General features: G+C 42.1%; 2 protein-coding genes across 2 annotated transcripts in view; one reads left to right on the top strand and one right to left on the bottom strand.

The window, feature by feature from the left end:
* Positions 1-24,398, bottom strand: part of LOC147309449 (serine/threonine-protein kinase pim-2-like) — a 581,324-nt gene that overhangs the window by 117,635 nt on the left and 439,291 nt on the right. The gene's annotated exons all lie outside the window — the stretch shown is intronic.
* Positions 11,115-20,933, top strand: e2f7 (E2F transcription factor 7). Its single transcript, XM_086269904.1, has 13 exons — positions 11,115-11,447; positions 11,911-12,009; positions 12,466-12,774; positions 12,971-13,130; positions 13,309-13,548; positions 14,156-14,311; positions 14,411-14,554; positions 14,694-14,864; positions 15,246-15,330; positions 17,012-17,336; positions 17,829-17,994; positions 18,267-18,634; positions 19,200-20,933. The coding sequence occupies exons 2-13, from the start codon at positions 11,911-11,913 to the stop codon at positions 19,353-19,355; spliced, it is 2,379 nt and encodes a 792-aa protein (XP_086126030.1). The 5' UTR covers positions 11,115-11,447; the 3' UTR covers positions 19,356-20,933.

Genomic DNA, 24,398 nt, shown 5'->3' with positions numbered 1-24,398 from the left:
ACCTGCGGTGAACATCGACACTGGAGAAAGGACTGCCCCAATTGGGGTCAGAACCAGGACGGACTGAATTTTGAGCAGCAGCAGCAGCAATGGTCGCAAACAAACTGAAAAGGAGGAGGGCAGGACCCCAGGGCATGCTTCAGGCCGTGGTTTACCCAGAACACCAGAACAGGAAAGTGATGAACACACACACACACACACACACACACACACATCTACATGCACTGACTCAGAATGAAGAGAAACACACACACACACACACACACACACACACACACGTCTCCAAACACACAGATTCAGAATGAAGTGAAATACACACATGAACACGTGCACTCGTTGAGTGAGTGAGAAATGACACACACACACACACACACACACACACACACACACACGGGAATGTTGATTCACTGAGAAGTGATGCACACACATACACATGCACACGCTTGTGCAATGAAGAGTGATCCACACGCACACACACATACACGCTGATGCAATGAAGAATGCTTTGCTTATGCTGATATGCAAAATGCTGCACACAAACATCCCAATGCATAATTTTTATGAGGAGCCATTGATTACCATTAAAAACTTAGAATGCGTTATATGTCACCCAGAGGGCATTTATGTAGATTTTAGGAATAAGCTCTAAAACGGTTTGGTTATGGAAAACAATGTCTGTGCGTGATGTCTGTTTATGGCTCAAGGCCTTGACTGAATTCTTTGCTGTGCTTCACACAGCCCTGATGAGGAACAGTGGCACAGAGTGAAAAATGATGAATTAATAGTGTAAGTTTAGGTTGGAGTACGGCATTTTCTGTGATTGAGTTTTAATTCAAGGAGGAACAAAAGGTGTTACGGCACCTGAGCTTCTCATTCCCACACAATATTGTCCCGGCAGGAAGCAAAATGTTCCTGTGAATTTCTGGTTGATTGTTTGGTTTTGTTTAGCGCTAGCTTGATTTTATCAGTGAGCTTTGGCTTGTGTTCTTTCTCGTAAGCGAGAGAGGGATAGTTTTATGCTTGGACATGTCTGCAACGGGCCCTAGTTTGTGTTATTTTAGTAGTATTTTGTTGGTTATGTCTGTTTTCGTTTTTGTTACAGTGCACTGGAGAAAAAACATCTGAGAGGTGTGATCCACCGGTGGTGATATGTTGATATTTTGTGAGTTCATGATTTAACAATCGGCTCTTTAAACAAGGCCTGAAAGATTGAAATTTAAAGCGCTATAAAAAATTATTACTGTAAACAGTTGCAAAGTGTGCTTCTCCATGATTGTAATTGGCTTGGGAGAAATTCACTTATAGGGAACACTGATCTAAAAGGATTGCACCGAGTCAATCCGGCCCAAAAAAACAACAAGGAATTGTTTTCCTTTTAAAATGATGACGTCATCTTGCTGGTGATGGATGCTCGAATAGGTTGCGCGTGAGACTCCATTATCAGCAACATCTGAATGTGTGTGGAGGTATGCATGTGAATGGACTGTGATGGACTGACAACTAAAAGTTTTGACTGACTTGATACTGAGACAATGACTGCACCAACTTTAGGATTAGTAAATGCCAATAAACAATGCACCCAGCCGACAAGAGAAGGGTGGATGCTTCGCTTTGTTTTGTTTTGTTTTTTCAGGAGCAGGAGGATAAGAGAGACTGGAGGAGGAGACTCTAGCTTCACATAAGTATGAACTGCAGACTTAACACTGTGGTTGCTGATTTTGAGTTACTGATGTTTGCATTAAGAAAACTGTGCTATAGTAGCTGTGTTTGGACTAAGGTATCATGTTATATTATTGGGAATGCCAAATGCTACAGTGGAGATAACTATTGATATCACTCATGACTGGAATATGTTATTATTAACCATAGCAGGCCACTGTAAAAAGTCAATTAAATTTTATAGAGGAAAATCGCCAAAATGGAACAATACCTATGAATGACTGGCCACATTCAGAATAGAGATATGCAATAATAAACATTGGTCCACATGATTTAGGTTCTCACTTGAAATAGTAAGTTATTAAATGTAGAATATAATCGACAGGGACATTTGATAGGATGTGGTACTGCAAAAGAACAAGAGCAAAGTAAATAAAGAAAATATTGTGTTTAGTTTGGATAAATTCAAATTAAAATGTACCATTACACTCAGAGGATCAATATGGAATAAAACATATGCAAAATTTGTAGGAAGTACATGACTGATAACTGTTCTGTCCTGAGCGTTTGTTTCTAGAGCACCCACTTGACCACACCAACAGTTTCTCGCCACCGAGGAGGGGTACTTGCAAAAAAGAATAAAATAAAAATCTGAGTTTAACAAAACATTTTAAATGTAAATATCAAGCTTACCTTTCTTTTTCCATGAAATATGCTTGTGGGCACGCCAGCCATTTTGAAAAGGTGGGCAAAACAATTGGCAAGGCCACACCCCCACACGTGTGATATAATTTTAAAGGTACTGTTGCCCTCTCTAAGAAACATCAGGACTTAGAGGAGTGGCAAGTAGAGTATGCGAGCTACAAGCAAAAACTAAAATGTGTACTACAGTGTGCAAAAATGAAATACTGGGTCATCAGGGGGACATGAGGGACATTTATAAAACTAAAAGTCCCACTAACCTTAAAGTGCACTTGAAAAGCCCACACAAGAAGGTTAACCTAGCTTACCTAGAAGACCTCATCAGGGGGAGCACACTCCCCCTCCTTGAAGAGCTCACCCACTCAACCCGCATCCCCAGAAAACAGCTAACCCCAGATAAGGCAGCGTGATGTATCCCGAGACAACAGGACTGGGACATCTAAATAAAGGTGTGAAACAATCGCCTTCAAAAGGTTATCGATTCACTTGAACCAAAATTAGGACCACTCGGTGCGGCAAGAGTTAATAGTTATTAGTCTCAACACCCAAGGATAACCAGAAGAGCATGACTGATATGGTGGGACTGGGATTTTGTTACACTTAATTTTTGCAAAACACAAATAAAACTAAATTGAAACTAAGGATTTTCAGAAAATAAAAACTACACTAAACTAGCAAAGAATTGGTAAAAACTAATATAAACTGATGAAAATTGCAAAACTATTACAACCCTGGTGCAGAGATTGGCAAATCTGACCAGGAAACGTTATAAAATGGATTGTCAGGATAGTCAGCGTTAAAGCCACTTTTGACAGTCCATACTAGGATGGCATTGGACATCTTCGGGGCAGAAAAGGGTTGGTGTGACCAAGGTGTGGTTTGGCTTGTTGTATGTACATTTCAAAATGTTACAGCTCTGGATGGACCAGTTACCAGGGCATGGAAGGATGACAGACTTTATTACATGAGGAGAAGGGACATTTTCGGGATCGAAGATCCTCAGGGATGACAAGGCTGGAGCAACGGTACTCGAGAGAAGAATTTCTGATACTTTCTGAGATATGATGTCACTAACCTTCTCTTTTAATTGTCTAGCTCCAATGAATTGACACATGGGAGTGTGTCAAAAAGGGGGAGTTGAGTCCGAACATCAAACAATGGTTTTATGAACATCTTATGACGTTATTTCTGTGTTTAATAATTTAGCTATGGTAAAACTTAAGCTTATAATGTGTTAGACTTAGAAAGGGTTCACTAATTTTTGATTTCTTTTACACACACATAGATTATGATTAGAATAGGTCCTGAACATAATATTTTAAACCAAATTTGAATCATTAGAACAACAATGGATAACAATATTAGATTATCAAGGCTAGGGAGAGAGGTGTTTTGGTTTTCTGTCTCTTGCAGAGAAAGGAACAGACACCAGACGGGGACACGGAGATGTGAGGACCCTTCACAGCAGAGACAGATGTAGGGACTGCCGAGACAGCAACTGGGGTCAAGTGTCATGACGTTTGGGCTCCTGGAGAAGATGGATCCCACAAACACAGCAATAACCATGAAGGGGTTGGCGAAAACCAGGAACACCAGACCAACGAGGTTCGAGAGGCTCTTGGCAAAAAGGGGGACACGCCGGTGAACCCAAAACACACAGATCCTTGTTTGAAATCGGGGCGGAATAATCCCCAGAACTGTGCAATGACTAAAGGGTGGTCTAACCCCGGAGGTCGAAGAAAGAAGCTGAGAATCACCCAACTGGAAGACACTGGTAGCTGCAGCAATAAAAATAAAGGTTAAAAGCTCCTTAGACAGAGGTTCTAGTCTAAGTACATTTGAAAGGTATAAGGGGGCATTAAAAGGGGAGTGGAAAACTGGAGCACCAAAATAAAGCTGTGGGAGAAATGGGGAGTGATGGGAGTGTCATCTGTAACTGCTGTTATGGTTGTAAATCTAACTTTGCTTGCATCTGAACTGCGTGAACACAGAGGTCATCCCCCATATGGTCCACCCGTTAAAGGGGGACAGAGGGCCTCAGGATCAAGAAAACCTGGACCTTGCGACCCTGGAGTGCTTGTTATTAGTGATCTCTTTAATGAGAGATCAAAAGAGGGTATTGTGATATTATTCTGTTATTATATGTTACCTTATAGATGTAATCAAAATAGTTGAATTATGATATTGTTGTAGATCATATTATACCCTTTAAAATAGAGTGTGTGATCTGTATGTAGTTTAGTTCTCATTATACTTTTGAGTTAACAGAACATATTCACATATTAGTTTATTAGATAAAGGTGCATCACTCTGTATCCTTGATCTGCTGGGAATGTGTTACACTGTTTTCTTGACATGCTTAATTGTTGAATCATGAAGAGAAGGTTGTAAGCAGGAGACTCTGTGTCTAAAGACAGGGGAGATAGATAGACCACATTCCACACCCCCACCTTACAGAAAGCAGAGAAACAACTGCCGAGGTCATAACTTAGGCGCTGTAACAGAGGAAAAAATGTGATGTTTTGGCTTTTACGACTAGCTGGGGGCCACTAGAGACTATAAAAAGCTGAGCAACCCGTCACCATTTTGAGACATGTGCCTGACCCTCTGGTAGCATCTCTCCCGTCCGGACGTTCTAATGCTCTTATTGTTGAATTGTATGCAAATAAATGATTGTTGATTGAGCATTTATACACCGAGTATTGTCCTTCCTTCAGCCCAAAGATTCAAAGAACTGCGTGTTTTCAACAATATCAAACTCTGGCCCACGGGCCAAATTTGGCCCGCAGCCTAATTACATTTGGCCCGCAAAGCCATACCAAATTACTATCAGAGCTGGCCTACTGGTATTATACAGCTAATATATATATATATTGTTTAGTATTAAGCTTTGCTTGTTCCATATTCAGTTTTTCAGCAAAACGTGTTTGAGTCCATAAGAAAAGATTCATTCTTATATCTGGAGGAATAAATATATTTCAATAAATATTAACGTTAGCCTGCGACTTTGTTCCAGTTTTGAATTTTGGCCCACTGTGTATTTGAGTTTGACACCCCTGCTTTAGAGTTTGAAAGTTTTTGAAAATAATGAGTGATTTTAATTTAAAAAAAAATATCAAAAGTGATGTTAAAAAATATTTTTATTTTAAACTCAGCATCTTTTGAATTAATTTTTGGTTTGGCCAAAACAAAACACATAAACGAAGTAGTCTTATTTCATTTAGACACAAACTTTCTCCAGGTTGTAACTGCTGGCAGTGGCAGTAAACCCCCAGGACCACCCCCAGATACCCACACACACACATATGCACATAAGCACCCAGTGCTTTAAAAGCCTGACAGCATATGCTAGGAGTACAAATTACTTTAAATTACTCAGATAATATAAATAATGTAAAACATAGGCAGTGAAGACAGATCACTTTTCAGCACCTGCTAACATTTGGAATTCAGTGGTGACCCTGCTGAGGCAATGTGTTGAGAAATCGAGCCCTCGTGCGACGATCTGTTTCACTGCAGAGTTGTGCTGAATCCACTGAGCTCAGCCCCCTGCAGACGTCCGACGTTCTCCATTACCCATACATCACACACACATATGAACCCTAACGAGCATCTGGCCAGTCGACACTACATCAAACTGCAGCAGATTGTTTTCCTCTAATGCTGCTTTTGTCCTGCTTGCCAGGTAGAATCGGATCACGTCCCTCTGCAGATGTGAGCATCAAACACTACCATTTACACTAAAGGCGCTCATGATAGAGAATACCTCTCTCAGATGTGGTTTATTTTCTATCCACGCCATTCATCTATTATTATTCATGTTGTGTAATGTATCATCTGTCTGTAAATCGGCCTCTGGCCTCCTCGTGTTTTAGTTTTTACAGACAGTTGAAATGGAACTAATGCAATAAAGACTGTAACATCTGTGGCCTCTGATGACTTTCCATTATTTTTGTATAACTGCATGTCTACTCTAAGATTTTGGGATGCAACAGTCATCCCAATGCCCCGACTGGTTAATTCAAATGTCCAGTGTGTCTGGAGATATCTGTTTAATTTTTCTTTCAGATGCATAAAATTTCCATAGAATTTGTTATGCGTAGTTATTTATGGGTCCTTGTTAAGACAATACAACAATGTCAATGTCAAGTCTTGGATTACTCCTTTATGCTGTGCCCGACTCTGCTCCGATCAGCTGGTTGTTGTATTTGTAGTCCAAACAGGTGCGTTGCCAACAGGGAAGCTGCAGAGTGCCCTCTGGTGGACAAACTACTTTAAACTCTCAAACTTGAACTTTAAACAAAAGGGGGGGATGTCAGCCGTTTTACCTATAATATAGAAACAATGATATCCTAATATTCATGAAAAGGGAAACTAAAATCCCTGACCTCAAATCCAAATTTCCCAGTTCCGTTTTGGAGAAATTCAGCATGGTAAACTGCACTGTGAGCCTTATCATAGAGATCGGCGAAGGCAAATGGAGAGAGAAACGCTGGGCCGCTACAGACCCAACAAACTCAACTGACGACAGCCTAATACGGACAAATCACAGCCTGCTCAGCTGAAAACACAAACACAGAAGGATCCAACTCCTTAAACACACATTTTCTCAGTATATTGTAACAATAGCACTGAAATGTTGAAACGAAGAAAGTGCAAAGTTTCTTTGTTCTAAATTTGATGCTATCAAGTGTTTCAAAAAAAAGTTAGTGTTGCCATGACGATTTGTAAGGATAAATTAAGTGTACTACTACATTTTATGTTCTTTGAGTTTATTCCTAATTCCATATTCTTATTTAACACTTTGGGGATTTTTGTTGGCATCTTAGAAAAATGTAAGCAGTGAATGAAATATACGTTGTTTTTTTTTAAATGTTTAAAAATGCGGTTTCCATTTCCTAAGACATCGGGAATTTCAACATTTGCATGTACTGCATGGAGTAAAGCACTTCTTAATTTGTTTGCATTGCTCTTGAATTCAGCTAACCAAATACTGATGAATGCCAGATTTGTGTGTGTAAGGAACAATTTGTGAGAATTCAACAGAAAGGTTTGAGAAACATCACGTTCTGGCTAAAGACCAATTTTTCCTTCCCACTGTCGCCAAAGTGCTCATAGGGGGTCATGTGATTGTTGGGTTTTTCTCTGTATGTATTATTGTGAGGCGACTGTTGCTGAGATTTGGTGCTGTATAAATTGAATTGAATTGAATTGAAATAAAATGTGCTCTTTGTTGGGGTCCATGGGTGAAATGTTCTTCATTAATGTAAAGAATACATCTTAGCAGTATCTCATTGCCATTTCAGGCAATGATGATTAATGATTTATCTAGTCAGTCATCAGTTAATGAGAGTGTCAGAAAATAATGTGTTACATGGGTGTTGTGGTTTGTTTTAGTTTGCAGGCTGCTTTTAAAAAGCTCGCTGCCAACACAACACACAACAATGTTAGAGTTATGACAGTACAATTAGAAAAAGACTGGTTTGTATATAGCACGTTTTTCTATGCCTAAGTGCTTTCTATCTAACATTAACACCCTGTTAGATTGCAACACACTGGAGAGCAACTTGGGTTTGCTCAAGATTAATTTGGTATACATACTGGAGCAACCAACGATCAAATCACCAACTTTCAATTAAATTTTATTTATATAGCACAAATCACAACAACTGTTACCTCCACGCACCTTATATTGTGAGGTATAGACACTACCATAATACAGAGAAAATAGAGAAAACCCCAATCATCTGATGGGCAAGCACTGGTGAGAGTGGGAAGAGAAAACTCCCTTATAAAAAGAAGAAACCTCTGGGAGAACCAGGCTCAGGGAGGGGCGGCCATCTGCCACAACCAGCTGGGGTTGAGGTGAGAAAGACAGGAAAGAGACATGCTGTGGAAGACAGCCAGAGATTAATAATAACTAATGAATGAATGCAGAGTGGTGTATAAAAACAGTGTGTGAAAAAAGGTGAGTGAAGAAGAAACACTCGTCATGCACCATGGGAACAGCAGCTTAGACCTATAGTAGCATAACTAAGGGAGGATTCAGGCTTGTTTTACAGCCACAGGAACAGGACACTGTGAAGTCATTACATCAATCGCAAACTGCTCTTTATTAAAAAGTATTCTAGAGTCAAATGTGAAGCCAAAGCTTGGCTGAAACTGGGTCATGCTGCGGGACAATGACTCCAAGCATAGCAGCAAACCTAAAACAGAATGTCAGAAAAAGAAAAGAATTAAGGGGAAGCAATAATCCAGTCAAAGTCTAAGAGAGCTGAACACAAACGGACACCTACAAACCTCGTTGAAGAGACCGATAGAGTCATACAGAAAACAGTTACTTCAGGTTATTGCTGCTAAATGTGGTTCTACGAGCTATTAAATAACAAGCTGTACTTAGTTTATCACAGGACTGCAGAATGCTGTGAAAACATTTTTTTCACATGACTGTATGTTGTTCCTGTCATGTCAGGTTGTGATTCCCTCCATTATTAGTAACATTCTCCAAAATTATTTCTTGTGTGTTTACTGGTGATGCTTTTTTAGGATTATGTCTGAAACCTTTCCTAAATGCCAGTGTCAGATGTCTTTACTGAGATCAGTGTGAACTGTAACAAGTTTTCCAGGGGAGTAGTTTAATAAAAGGTCAGAGCAGCAAAGCTGGGACAAGAAAACAAGTCTGTCAGAGTGACAACAAGTCAGAGGAAGGTAATAAAGGGCAGAAACAGATAGAAGTGGAGGGAGTCCGACAGAACGGATTTTACCTTTGAGCTTTAAAGGAAATCTCCACCACTAGCCTGTTGTTTACTCTCAGTCTAATGGTTACTGTGTTCCCATAGTAAATGTATATGCTGTCCTGAGTGGGGCTGTTTCGTTTACTGAATTTAAACAATTCTCTGACTATATTGCATTAACAACCACCACAGAACATGCCTGAACTTGCTGACCTCAAATCAAGCCAAACACCAGCAGAACAAAAGGCTTGAATGCAACTGGATCAGTTAGAAACACTGGTTGCTTTTTTTACTGTTGGCCTTCAATTCATTGCTACAGTCAAAATGAGGGAATAGGTTTATCAGAGTAGCACCAGGATAAATAAAGGTAATCATCGTTGTGTCATTTTGCAAAGAAAATGATTAACAGAGTGTGCAGTAGTCATTTTGTCACAAGTAACTATCCATCCGTCCATTATCTGAAGTTTACCCAGGTCCCTGTGATAGGAGTTAGCAGTCTAAGCAGAAACACCCAGACCTCCCTCTCCCCAGCCACTTCATCCAGCTTTTTAGGGGGAACACCAGTGTGTTAACAAGCCAACCCAAGAGATATAATCTCTGCCCTAGAGCCTCTCGGGGGAGGAAAAGCGAGTTTTTATGCATGAATGACGTGAATTTGAATGACAGCAAGATTTTCTTCTTTGTTTTTTGGTGACAGCATGCTGTCTGTGAGTGACAGTGAAAGTAGTAACTAACAACTATTTGAGAAACCACAGAATGCCTGAGATCGATATGTTACATTCATTTGAATTGTTACCTGGTTTATGTTTTCCCTTAAAAAGCGAGAAAACAAATTGTAAATTGATGCATAAAAAGCACAAATTCTTGCACTGCACTAGAAATCCAGCAAAATTATTGGACACCGACATTTTTGTCCCCAGATGTACCATGTAGTTTAGTAATTAAATTATTTGTTTTATCTCTTCATCTCTTCAAACTTGAGAAAAGCAGTCTGCTACAGTCATTATTTGCAAGCCACTGTCATTGACCTTTTCTGTGATAGACATAACTCAAATTTAGCAACCCTACAGTCTTGAAATACAGGCACGTTTCCTGCGCTTTGACATAAACACCTTTGAGGTTACACGTTTTCTGCTGTAGCTCACATCTGACTGGGAGCTGGCGGCATGCTGTGTGTATTGGGGGCTATTATGCAAGCATTTGGGGTTCGTGACTGAGAGCTCGTCCTCTGCCAGTTTGCATACCAGTTTGCATACAGGGCGGGATCCCGGCTGCTAGAAAGTGAGCCCACTTTCCCACCGCCGCTTTTCCCGCTATGGCCCAGGTACTGTTAGCGCCACTCGCGCTCCTCCCCCTTCCGCCGCCTCCCATCTGTCTGTTTCAGCAGCTGATCAGCTAATTACAGCCGTCCACAGAGACTAGCGCCGGAGTGATTAAGCTGAACATATTAAAAGCGCCTTTGTAGGCGCAAAAAAAGTTCTACTTGCCGCTGCTAGGACCGTGGGAGAAGACGCAGACAAGCCAAACTTCTCAGCTGAGAAACAAAGATCGTCTATAGAAGTAACTCCTTGACCTCTCAAGTGTCGGCTACTCACAGTATGCCTAAAAGGAACAGGCTCTGAAATAAATGTCAGTTTTTATTTTAAATAAATTTTAGGTATTACCAAATACTTACTAAAGAAATCGCAAACCATGAGCACAGGGTACCCACGAATTTCCACACTGTAGTGAGAAGGCTGGGCTTTTTATTGTTATTATTATTATTGTTGTTGTTCTTTTGTACTTTCCCCATCAAATTTACTCGCTGTCTAGACTTCGAGTCGTGTAAATTCTTTTAATTAAAAACCTAACAAAAACTTTTAGAATACATCAAACACCTTCAAATTTAATCAGCCAGAACTTCAGGTTCCATGTAGGAAAATAAAATCACTAGAGTGAGACATCTTCTTATGACCATCTTCGTGAACATAAACGCGCCGGTTGCCCCGCCAACACAGATCTGGAGGCGTGGACGTCCGGTCCCTCATTGGTATTATCTGAGGCGCGCACCCGAGTACAATAGCACTGAGTGGCTGGAGCCGTATGACGGAGTCAGTCAGCTGACCGCTGATTGGCTGAGTGACCCAGCTGTAGGAGAGCGCCAGAAAACAAGCTTGAGCGGGTGATGTTGGATTCTCCAAGGAGTAGTATAGCTGAACAGGAGTCTGAAGAAAGGATTTGAGAAGGACTGCCTGCTTCTTTCTGAAGAGGGAAATAAACTGCTATGTCGGTCTGAAGGAGCGGCGCCCTGACAAGTGTGTAAAACGGGGACGCAGAGCCACACTTGACGATTTCATTCATTCAACAGCGAAGGTAAAGAGTGGTGATTTCCCTCCGGAGGGTTTCTGCAACACAGCTATAACAGTGTCCCTGGCTAGGTAACTAATTAATGCTAAGTCTTACTGACTTATAACATCCATCAGAAACGCATTTACCTCTATTCACAGGCTCAGCAACGGCTAAAGCTGTGGACCATTTGCATAAAATAATTTACGGCCGCAACTCGTGTTGCAACTTAGAAATAACATTCTACTAACGTTGTATATTAATACCTGTAGCTGTAAACTAATTACTGTCAGCTAAAAAGTTAATGCGGCACTTCAGCTGTAAAGTTACAGGGTTGAGGAAGAGCAGCGCAGTTAGCTTTATGAAGGCTAGTTAGCCGATGCTCTTTGCGCCAAATTCAGCTGACCACGGATCTGGGTTTACTTTTAAGTGTAACTTTACAATTCCCATTCTCAATATTTGTCTTTACTTTGGAACGCATTTTTCCCAGATGGAGGTTCAATGCCTCGCACTGAAAGACCTCTCAAGTCCAAGGAAGAGTTCAACGGTGGTGCCGGAGGAGGAGGATGGGGCTCGCGGGGAACAAAAGGTAGGCTAAGGTGGCACCCTGCTTTAAATCAGGTGAGGCAGGTTTTATAAGATTCATCTGAAAGAAAGCTTTGAAATCAGCGCAATCAGAGCGCTGTGTTCAGTCACGTGAGAGCTTATTGCTTTTGGCTTTCAGCAGCAAGGGCTGTGGGCTACAGTGCTAAATAAGATCTTGAGGGTTGTACAAATCAGTGTGAGTTGCTTGATTCCTCCAGATTCAGGAGCAGGCCTCCGGTCTCAGATTCAGCATATGGATGGCTTATTCGGATCTTTGGAGATGTGTGTTTATATAGTGGATGAGTTGGTATGAATAAATTCAACCAGGATTACATGTTTTTCTTTCATCATTCTTTGCTATAAAATGACCCCTTTGCAATTCATTCTGTATGAGAGGATATTTGAGCCTTTATTAAGGCAAACCTGCACTAATTCGATCACATAACTGTCTCCATCACAGGAGAACATGTGTGCAGAGAAGAGAAAATCAACACCGCTAAAATCTGCAGAGTCCACCCTTCCTACTTTGCTGATCAACAGAAAAGGTGCTCCCTCTGAGCTCGCCCACATTACCCCCATCAAACACACGTCTCTGACCGAACCCTGGACACCAACGGCTAACCTGAAGATGCTGATCAGCGCGGCGAGCCCAGACATCCGGGACAGAGAGATGAAAAAGGTGCTGTTTAGACCAATAGAGAATGATAAAGACCAGCCAGCGAGCCCAGATAATGTGGTGGAGGATCCAGAGGTGGAAGATTCTTGTCAGGTGTGGTGTTTTGTTTTTGTTTGTTTGTTTTAAAAGGACATTTTAACACAGATTGGATTTATTGTGTTGTAGTTTAAATTAATATTCTCCGAAAAATATATTTTATTGAAGTCCTGTTTAAAGACTAGTCATTTAAGCTGTGGATTGTTGGATTGGTTGACTAATCCAAAAGACAACGGCATTGATCTCTGTCCAGTTTGAAGCCGCTGATGAAGAGGACGATGCAGAGAAAAAGCCGAGCAGAAAGCAGAAAAGTCTGGGTCTGCTTTGCCAGAAGTTCCTTGCCCTTTATCCTGATTACCCACCGCTTCACAGCCCCATCTGGATCTCGCTGGATGAAGTGGCAGCCAATCTGGGTAAGAACCAGTAATTTGAGAGCAGCAGCAGCAGTTGGACACAGGAGAAGGAGATGACTACAATTTGTCTCACTGTAAACTCTTCATGGGGCCAGGAAAACACTGCTATTGAATTTGGGAATGACTGCTGCTCAAATCGTGCACATGTTTTAGAGAAATGTTGCTGTAATCCTGTCAGGGGTGGAACGGCGGCGGATCTACGACATCGTGAATGTGTTGGAGTCCCTGACGATTGTGGGGCGGATAGCCAAAAACAGCTACACCTGGTACGGTCGTCAGCGGCTGGAAGCCACCCTGGAGGAGCTGCAGTGTGAGGGCCGACAGCAGGGCTACCACCTCCAGATGGAGCAGGCCAACGAGGCCAGGGAGACCGGACCGGGCCGAGAGGATGACGGGGGGGAAGGAGATGCTGGAAGCGGTAATAAACTGAAAAATAAGACTGGAGATGAAGAGTTTTGAGTGTTTAAAATGAACACTATAAGGAGAGTGTGCCTTTTCTTCCATATTGGCTCCAAATAAAGATTAGACGTTAACCGTAGTCTTCATTAGACTAAGTATCACTTCAGTTGCCTGCATGTAACAGTTTAGGTGTAGGCTTATTTTCACGGGCAAATGCTTAACACTAAAGCTGAATAAGGCCTTAAACCCACAGGAATGGATTCAAGCCTGGTTACCGTAGCGACGCTGCCTCTGTCTGCTCACAGCTTGTCATTAAGAGGTTGTACGTTTGCAGACTTATAATGTGGCTGGATTCTAATAAAGATCTAGTTTGTAAAAGTTGTACTGAGGTTTCAGGTTTGATTTCACGTCTCTGAAATGTTTTCATTCAGACTGAGGATGTACAGAAGAAACAAGTTTATGTTGACAAGTACTTTGAATTTCTGTTTGGAGTTTTGGTGCCTGTTATTAATGAATAAAATGTAATTAAACATACGATTCACTGGTTTTTAGTGGGCTGATTTTCACTGCTAATTAAGAAAGCAGTAGCTTTTTACACTGTCCGTTTCTTCTGCTTGTCTTTGCAGCCGGTAGCAACAGGAAAGACAAATCTCTGCGCATCATGAGCCAGAAGTTTGTCATGCTTTTCCTGGTGTCCAAAACTCAGACTGTTACCCTGGATGCAGCAGCAAAGGTCCTCATCGAGGAGAGTCAGGACTCATCAAGTCACAGCAAGTACAAAAGTAAGAAATCCAGAAGTGCTGCAACGTGTATAGTGACGTGTATAGATTCCAGGAAACAGTATTTCACCAAACTAAACACTGTGTCTGTGTGATCTCCAGCTAAGGTGCGGCGTCTGTATGATATTGCCAACGTGCTGACCAGCCTCAGCCTCATAAAGAAGGTTCATGTCAGAGAGGAGAGGGGCAGAAAGCCGGCCTTCAAGTGGCTCGGCCCGGTTGAATTCAGCAGCTCTGTGAATGCTGGTGAGAGTTAAAGATGACTTCAGTGAACTCTGCTAGAGTAACTTGAAAATATAAGACAGTCCAGACCTTTGTCAATCTAAGAACTGCGTTTGTCATCATTGCTCTTACCCTAAATCAGTCGTCATCCATCTACCTGTAGGAAACACTTTGAATGTAGCAGCCATCGCTTCATCTGAGTCTGCACAGCCAGGACAGGAGCTCAGAAAAGCAAAAATGGCACGTCATGCCTCCTTCAGCATCACGCCAACATCTGTTGCAGTCCAACGGCAGGTCAGCTCCGCACCCAGCAGCCCGAGACGTGAAGTAACCGGTAAGAGATTTTATTTTTGGGGGAGTTGTTTGTTTCCAATCGGGTGGCGGGAGACGGCCAAGCGTCCCCGAGCCTTTTTTTAAATCTGCAAGTCGTGCGCTTTGACTCTGCGGAACAGCATAGAGCAGTGGTTCTTAACCTGGGTTCGATCGAACCCTAGGGGTTCGGTGAGTCGGTCTCAGGGATTCGGCAGAGCCTTCGCCATGACATGCATGGCTCATTTTGTGCACCAGTAAAAAAATCACATTTTATTTTTCACTAAAGAGGGGTTCAGTGAATGCGCATATGAAGCTGGTGGGGTTCGGTACCTCCAACAAGGTTAAGAACCACTGGCATAGAGCTTTTTCAATATCCTGTCTGTTTGTTGTCTCTATGCTGCAGCCCTGCAAAACCAGCCTGTGGATTATTCCAGAAGGACTACAAGCAACAGTGCAGCGTGTCAGCTGCAGTTTGGAAGTAATGCTGAGTGAGTAAACGCTAACACACAGATACTTGGGTCATCTCAAAGATCAGCTTTCTCCATTTGAAGTGTTACTATTAAACCAAAAGTTTTTTGTTTGAGTTTTATACATGACACATTCAAAGTCATCTCTGTTGTCAGGTTAAAAGATGCTGCCCTCTCCCTTACAGAGTCTATTTTGCAACCTTCTCTTATTCGTTATGTTTTACATTCAGTGCCAGTGTTTGATTTGGCTGATGTGTTTCGCTCAAGGCTACATGTAACAGGAGCTGACTCTGTGGACATTAATAGTTTTTGTCTCCTATGAGTGTATAAGTTGGCGGCATACATGGAGTACACAGTAGTTCATGTTGTTTCCTATTATTAACTAAACTACTCTTGGCCAAACCACAGCTGCCTCAAGGCTGTGGCTGTTAAGTGTTTTGTGGGGGAGTAAGATAATAAGACATGGAAGTGTGTGTTGAAAAGGAATATTTTAAAAATGAAGTTAGGCAAAAGTGCACCGGGGGCAGTGGTAGCCCACAGGATGAGAGCTAGAAGTTTATGCCTGTGGCCAGTTTCAAGTCTGCGTTTCAGCTGAGATATTGTAGGGGCACACAGACCCAGCTCTAACACAGTAACCTTTTGATCAGGTCAGGAATTTTTTTACCTGCATTTCAAACCATGGAAAGCAGGATTCAGGACCATAAAGCTTGTGCTTAAAAAACTGCACAGTTTGTACAGTTTGCTGAAACCTGCTTATTTGTCATTTACTCACTCATTGCCACTGGAGGCTTTGTTATGGCCAGGACCCTGTAATGTTATGCTATTTAACAAAAAAAAGTGTTCTGATGCGAGAGCAAAGTTTTAAGAAAAAAACTTTATTTCATCTTGTTATGTCTGCATCCTGCACACTTTACCCTTTAACTTCAAATATCTAGTCATGTGCGTAAAGCTCATGCTCCATTACAAATATGCCTTCACCTTCAATTTAAGTTACTTTTATTTAAGTTACTTTTATTTATATAGCGTCAAATCAGAACAGTTGCCTCAAGGCGCTTAATATCGGTAAAGACCTCACAATAATGGAGAGAAACCCCAATAGTCAGACAACCCACTTTGAGCAAGCTCATGGTGACAGTGGGAAGGAAAAACTCCCTTTTAACAAGAAGAAACCAGCAGAACCAGCGAGGGGCAGCCAACCGCTGTGAGCACTTGAGGGTGATGGCAGGAAGATGGGACCAAAACAAAACACATTGATCATAACCAACACATCTTCCCATGGGCTTCCCATAATACACATCAGTGCATCATGGGAAGTCCACAGCAGCCTAGGCCTATTGCAGGGTCACTAAGGGAGGATTCGGGGTCACCTGATCCAGCTTAACTATATGCTTTATCTAAAAGGAAAGTTTTAAGCCTAAGCACATGTAAGCCTGCTATCTGAGATAGATAGGGGGCTACTGACGTGTGCAAGAGACTGATTTGTGACTTAACTTTCTGTGGTTCCTCTGTATCAGGAACAATTTGGTCAAAATGTTTAGAAGCTAAGGCTTGAGAAGCAGTGTTCCACTTTAGTCGAACACTGCAGTATCTAATGCTTGTAGTCATAAACAAATGTTTCTCAATCAGATTCTTGGCAAAAACTCAGTCTACAAGTAGCAGGAGAAATATAGCTTACTTTTCTTTCCCCCCCCCCCCTTTTCAGCAACCGACCCGGCACACCACCGCAGACTCGGCTCATGCACAACAGCAGTACTGCCCTTTCCCCGTCCTCCACCCTTCTGGCACCACTCCCCCACCCGGAGCACCTGTTTGTTGCTTCCCCGTCTTCCCATTGCTTGGCCTACTTGCCCAGCCTGTCCCAACCCTCCGTGGTCATGCTGTACAGACCGCCAGAAACGCCAAACCAGATGCTTGAAGGTCACACCTCACCCAGGTTGGAGGCAACGAAGAGGAAGAAGGAAGAAAGAGAGGAGGAGGAGATGGTACTTAAAAAGAAGGGAAATTCTGCGTTAGAGAAATGTGAAAAGGTGAGATGGTATTCTGTGGCGATGTGGATTTTAATTTCTGCTGCTAATTGCTATTCTTGTTCCAGTTAAAAACTAACTCCAAGCTAATTATTCGGTTCGGTGCCGTAATTCTGACAGTCAGAAAATCCTGTTAGTAATTCACCACGGCAGACAGTTAAACTGAAAATGGAAAATGTGCCATGCTCACTGATCAGGATAAGTCTTGTGTGGTGTAATTAAAGACTTCTCATCTCAGTAGAGTATAAGATAATTGATCATTTGAAAACCTGGTGCAGTTAATCAGGATACATAAAATCAAAGTAACTGGATGGTTCGGTGTCACATGCTAGGTTGGTCTTTTTAAAAGGTTGCCTGAGAAAATAAACCGTAAGCCAGGAACATGACTTGACTTTGTTACTAGAAGGGGAGACGTGTTATAGTCTGAGTTTTAAGGACTGTAACAAATGCAGCTCATAAGGCTGTAACATCAGATGTCATTCCTGCTCTTTCCAGACTCGAGCTGAAGCTTGCAGGGAAACAGCAGAGTGCTCGCAAGCTGGTGCAGCAGCAGCAGCAGCAGGCCTCTGCAGAGAGCAGGTGATCGGCGAGAGTGGGGGTGGCAACACCAGCAGTGAGCACGCTCAGCCGTCGCACTACCTTTATGTCCCCAACAATGCAGGTAATGCACTGTTTTAGCAGCACGCAGAGCAAGATGTTAACTATGATTTGTTGTGATAGTAGAGGGACACTATGATTTGCACCCTTTCACTCTTTTACTGAGAATATTCCCTGCAGCAGGTCCTTTCAGTGCTGGAAATCCAGAGCGCTTTATTCCCAGGATTTGGGAACTGAATTTTATTTATCTTTGCTTTGTAAAAAAAAAAAAAAAAAGAAGAAGAAGAAAAAGAAATCCTTCAAACCTTTTAATCGGTCTCCTGTCCTCTTTTCTAGGATTAAATGGCCTCAACTTCCTGCTCTCAGCTGGACAACCAGCGGCCAGTCTAGCACTTCCTCCCAGCAGTGTTCCCACCTTGGCACTGCCCTATGTCCTGGTACCATCTGCTGCCCTCTCCCATTACCCCCTGGTGGCCGGCAGTCTACAGCAGCAAGGCTCTGATGCTCACACAAAACTGAGCTTTGGTCTGCCTGCCATGATGTCACCTGCCCACTTCATGGTGGGGGGGGCGCCGTATAGTGTGGTGCCGGTTCCACCGCCGTCCACTCCAGAACAGAGCGGGCTTTACAGGTCGTCAGCTGGCACGCCACATTCTCCCTCGAGACCACAACAGACCATCAGCATCAACACGCCAGAACCACTGGTAAGAACTGACTGTACTGCTGTAACCCTGCTCTCTCTCACACACAGCTGTCTGCCCTAAAATACATCAATGTAATTAGCCTTCATAATGAAACATGACCTTTCTCGTATCAGGCACTGGAAAATGTCACAACACAGCTTGACACGAGAGCAAGTGCAGCATCTGTTTTATGGAAGGTTTACCCTCATTTACTCATCTGGACACTTTGTGTCACAGCAGTTAAGACTGATTAATCTCCAGCTTGTTAAATGGGAATGAACTTTACTGCCTGCAAAGACCAGTGTAGTGATGCTGGTTTAGCTCTGATAGAGTTACTGGGCAGCAAATTCACGCGACGTTATGAACAATAGGACAAGTTAATGACCACGTTGTAATGATGCATTAATCCCACTCTCACTTTCAGTGTGTAGAGTCATGTCTACCCACCCATTTTCTTAGATAATATTCAGTCTCCTGACTTCCACTGACCTTTCAGCAAGTGAGCTTGCATCTACTGCTGGCAGTGGCTGCTGTTTATGCGTTGGGTTGTCTAAATGTTCCCTAAATGCATTCTGTCTCTTTACAGACTCCACATACGCCCAAGGAAACCCCAGCATCTTCTTCAAAGGCTTTCTTTCAGACCCCGGGCACTCTGGGAAGTGTAGTCAGTGCTGCGCCAGCTGTCCGAAAAAGGGGATCAGCACAGAGGAGACTCGACATTGGCCACCATCCAACCAGCTGAAGAGACGGGAGCTTGTGTTGAACGCGCCGTCTTAAAAATTGAGGGCGGTGAACCGAAAATGAAACAAAGAATATGGTTTTAAACCTTTGGTGCTATGTTTCTAAAGATAAATTAAGAACTTTCCAAGAGTATCGAATGTTTTCTTGTAAATCCTGGAGAGTCTCATATTTTGCTAATTGACTGAGTTTTATGAAAGGGGTGTCACACTGTGAAATCAGACACTCAAAACTATCGAGACGTCCTCAAGGTTAGGTTTAAGAGTAAGGCAGTATTACCAATGCAACAGTGCCCTCCTGTGATGGGAGCCGGTCACAGCTGCATTTTATGTTTCCTCCTAGAATGATCAAGCTACCTATTTACAAGGGCTGTAACGATTATCCAAAAGCACATTTCATTTTATGCTTTTCATACATACATACATACATACATACATACATACATACATACATACATACATACATACATACATAAATAATATTATTTTAAAGGGGACAAATAACCAGAAACAGTCTTTTAATGTTACAGCTTTCACCACACTGCCACACTTCAGGCATTAACTTCTCTGCATGGGTATCACAGCACAGGAAAACAGGCATGCAACACGGCATCGCCGATGATTCGATCACTGTTTCGAGTTTTGCTTTGTAATCGTTACACCCTTGCTAATTCTTCACCCTTTGTTGTAGCCCAGTTGCTATTTATATCTTAGTGAAAATATGTCGATTACAGGGTCTGTAATGAAACATTAAGTTTTTAGCACTAAGTATTTGAAGAATGTACCCGTAATTTTGTAGTAATCGGCCCATTCAGATTTAGATACACGAAAACAGGTGTAAAAGGACACGTGTGAGCTGCTGAACGCCGGTTTACAATGACGGTGGTTGGACAATCCTTCCATTCTAGACATTAAGAAAATGATCACTAAAGCCTTAAACGTTTACAGCCAGACAAGTATCTGAAGGAACAGTTGTTATATTTCTCGATGCTTACGGGTGGTTTCGTGTTCTCGTCAGGAAGACGTACCCGGCTGGTGCTATGTGCATTCTTATGTGTAACCACTGTTACTGAGTGCTGAAAGACAATGTGGCAATTCTCTCAGGTACTTGAATACTAGTGACTGTGCTACAGTTGGATTGGGAAAAGTATCAGAGTACTGTAAAGTGTTTTTCCTCCTTTGTTTATACAGGGAAACTAGTGCCTTAGTTAACGGGGCATGTTGCTAAGAGAACATCGTTGTTGCCTCAAAACAGATTTTCTCAGGTTGTCAGTGAACGAGGCCCAGACAACCCAATAGTAGGAGTTATTCAGGAGAGCTTAGCTATGTCACGCCAAAGGCTGTACAGATAATCCACTCTAACCAGTGGGTGTGTCGTTTATGTCAATATTTTTAATGACTTATCCATAGTGTCATTTACAGTGTTTGTCTTTGTCCTGATTTTAAAAATAATGGTTATTGCACGGTTCTTTTAGGAGCTGCAACAGCTGGAAACTCATTGCTGTTCTTTCATTGTAACTCTGCACACACGATGTAGTTCAGAGCCAAACATTTCTGTGTGACTTGAAACAAAATAAATGATTCAGACCAGCTTTACAGTCTTTGTCTGTATTTCTAACAGCTCCATTTTATCGTGAGGATGTCAAAGAAGAAAAAAATGATTTAAACGCTTTGTTTTTCTAATCTACAATCAAAAGGGGCAGGAAATAAACTAACACAAGAATCCCAATGTTAATACAATTACAGATGGCTTCAGTTTACCAATTTGGGAATGTGCAGATGCCACTAATAATTCAAATTCATAGTGGCCCAGCAGATGGAAACAAGCGATGCTAGTGTAGACAGATGACGCTTCATCTGTAACACAACTCCTGTTGGTGCAAACTGTACTGATTTGTGTATTAAACAGTCACATATGATCCATGTGATAATCAGTATGATAAAGCCAAATATATGTAATGGTTCACGTCTAGCAGAGGCAGTGCAGACTTAACATTCAGGCTGCACATGTAGGAAAAAAAAAACCTGGCGTTTCGATTCTTATCTGCGATGAATTGGAGTTTCAATGCTGGACAACACATTTAACACATCAAGTGTGATCTCAGGGTCAGATCGGGCTGAGTGCGTAGCAATTAGAAAACATACCATCTGTGGATACAAACATGTAGCTATCAAAGCCTTTTTATATCAGCAGTAAAAGTGAGCCGAGTGAGCGCTCGATGGATCTCTTTGGCCCCTGTGAGGCATTTATGACACTAAAACTCAGCAGATGGAACAATTAACTTTAAATAGACAGACAGTTTAGCCAAGTGTCTGCTTTGACCAAAAACACCGGAAACAGAGGGAAAAGCAAGAAATTGGCATTTAAATATGCATTACTGTTAGTACCACCCCGACCATTACCACTACAAAAAAGAGAAATTATTACTTCCACTCGAAGAGGTAATATTGTTACACTCACATGACTCTTTATTCAGTACACCTGCTCAACTGCTCATTAACACAAATATCCAGCAGCTAATCACACAGCAGCAACTTATTGCATTTATCTACAACCTCAATGTAGGATCAGGATGGGGCAGAAAGATCTGGAAGACTCTGAATGTAGCATGGTTATTGGAGTATTTCAGAAACTGCTGATCTACTGGGATTGTCCCACACAACCATCCCAAGGGTTTATTACATAGAATGGTCTGGAAAAGGGGAAATATCTAATGAGTGGTGGTCGTCAAGATAAAAAATGCCTTGTTGATACCAGAAATCAGGAGAATAGCCAGATTACTTCAACCTGATCAGAAGGCAACAGTCAGTCGGTGAGAGGAACATCTCTGAAAGCACAAATGTCAAAGCTTGCAGCAGAGTGGGTGCCATTTCTGTCAGCTAAGAACAGGAAATCTGAGGCTTCAGTTCTCACAGGCTGACCACAATTAGATGATGCAAGACTGAAATGACATTTCCTGCTCTGATGAGTCTTAATGAGTCCAGACTGCTTTGAAGTTGTAGCAAGACACTAGTAACTAAAATAACTACTTGCTAAGTCATGGGATGCAGAAGAGCATCTATGAATGAACAACAGGTCAAACCTTGCAGCAGATGGGCTGCAGCAGCAGAAGACCACACCAGGTGCCCCGCATAAGAACTGAATATCGAGGCTACAATCACACCCACTGTTAAATATCCCAATTCTTTGATCTTTGGGCTGAAGGAAGAACAACACTCGGTGTATAAATGCTCAATCAACAACCTCTTTAATCAATACAATTCTCTTTATTCCATACAACACTCAGCATTACCAACGTCCGGACGGGAGATGTGAACGGGAGGGTGTCCGGCAAAATCTCGAAGTGTCTGACCGTTTCTCACATTCTTATAGCTTCAGCCCCCTCAGAACTAAGCATTCACATTCTTTCTCTCTCAGTGAGCCTAGGTTACGGCCTTGGCTTCTTGTGCAGTATGTTTTGTTCTTTCTACAATCAGAAAAGCACGGCCATGATTCTCTGCAAACAGTATTCTCTTTATAAATCAGCAGTATGAAGTACCATAGAACAGTGTGATTCATTCACAGTAAATCAGCAGTTTAATGTAATACAAATCAGCCTAAGCAATCTAATAATTTCACCTTCTAACTCAGGAGTATAATGCAACCTAAAACTACATAATGATTTCATAAGCTTAAATCAGAGGTATAATGTAACAGTGTAATAATCTCACAACACTCACACAGGCCGGACATTAGAAGATTGGAATCTGCCTGGTCTGATGACTCGGATGGTGGGGGTCAGAATTTGGGGTAAACAACATGAAAGCATGGAGCTATCCTGCCTTTTGTCAACGGTTCAAGTTGCTGGTGGTGGGATGGTTAGGGGGATTTTTCTTTTACACTTTAAGCCCCTTGGTACTAAATGAGCATTACTTAAAGACCAAAACCTACCTGAGTACTCTTGCTGACCATCTCCCTACAGTACAGTGTACCCATCTTCTGATGGCTGATCATCTGAGATCTTCTCAGATCATCTGAGAACTTCTCGCAGGATCCCCCACAGAACATAGTCAAAAAAATACACGTAGACTAGTTGGGTAATCTCCCACACCCCTCCTATTCTTACTTTTGTTCTTCTTGTGAGCTTAGAAGCCTCTGAGGTGAGGTACCCCCACAGCACTGGGGTAACTCCAAGAAGGCTGGGCACCCTGAACTGTCATTTGGCACATACGTATAAACAACATCAGGACTCAATCCACAATGTGAAGGTACAAGGAAGCAACGTTCTTGTCTACTGGGAAAAAAACAACATACAGGCAGCAAGATGATACAAGCATACCCGCTCTGCCCACCGCCAGGGCCTCCTTAAGTGCTACCTGACACACATTGCAGCCAACCACTTCACCACCTCCTGCGGGTGGTGGACCCAAACAAAGGCAGGCCCATGTTGCCAGGTTGGGGCACTCAAGCTCGCTCCCCAGGCTGGCTTCAGGGTGGGGCCCAGGCAGGGGACACTGGACCCTTGATTTTTTCTTTTTCAAAGAGGTCGTCTGAATTGCTCTTTGTCTGGATGCTATCAGGGGGCAAAATCTAATAAGAACGTACCCCCTGGATCCCATCTTAATGCCAGGTTCCATTCACAGTACATGAGCACATTAAATATTAAAAGATGAAAGCGCCAAACAGTTGAATGCTTCTTGAACATTTTTAACAGGAAATTGCTACACAGTAACATCAGCATTGGTTTTTATTGATTTGTATTTATGGATTTAACTCTTGCATTTTTCTTAAAATCAGAAACATATAGTTTTATTCCTGAACCTGTTTTATTCTGTCTCTGGAAGTATAGCCACCAAAAAAGTGTAGTAATAGTATTGACTTTAAAGTACTTGTCCAGCTTAAGCTTAATGGCCAGTTATTTGTTTTTTCCACTCCACTCCAGAGAGGGTTAGGGGGTTAGGGTTAGGCAAGTTTCTCTGCTTCTTCTCTGAATGCTCAACATTTAACGCTGTGAAAAACACATTTCATTTCCGTTTATGAGGGCATGGCTTTTCTCCTCTCAAATACT

The sequence above is a fragment of the Aulonocara sp. 'chitande type north' Nkhata Bay genome, linkage group LG17 (genome assembly GCF_057382095.1).
Source record: "Aulonocara sp. 'chitande type north' Nkhata Bay isolate Kocher_YH1m ecotype deep benthic linkage group LG17, A_spYH_male_GT1.1, whole genome shotgun sequence".
NCBI lineage: Eukaryota > Metazoa > Chordata > Actinopteri > Cichliformes > Cichlidae > Aulonocara > Aulonocara sp. 'chitande type north' Nkhata Bay.
This window is presented reverse-complemented; position numbering and strand designations above follow the sequence as displayed.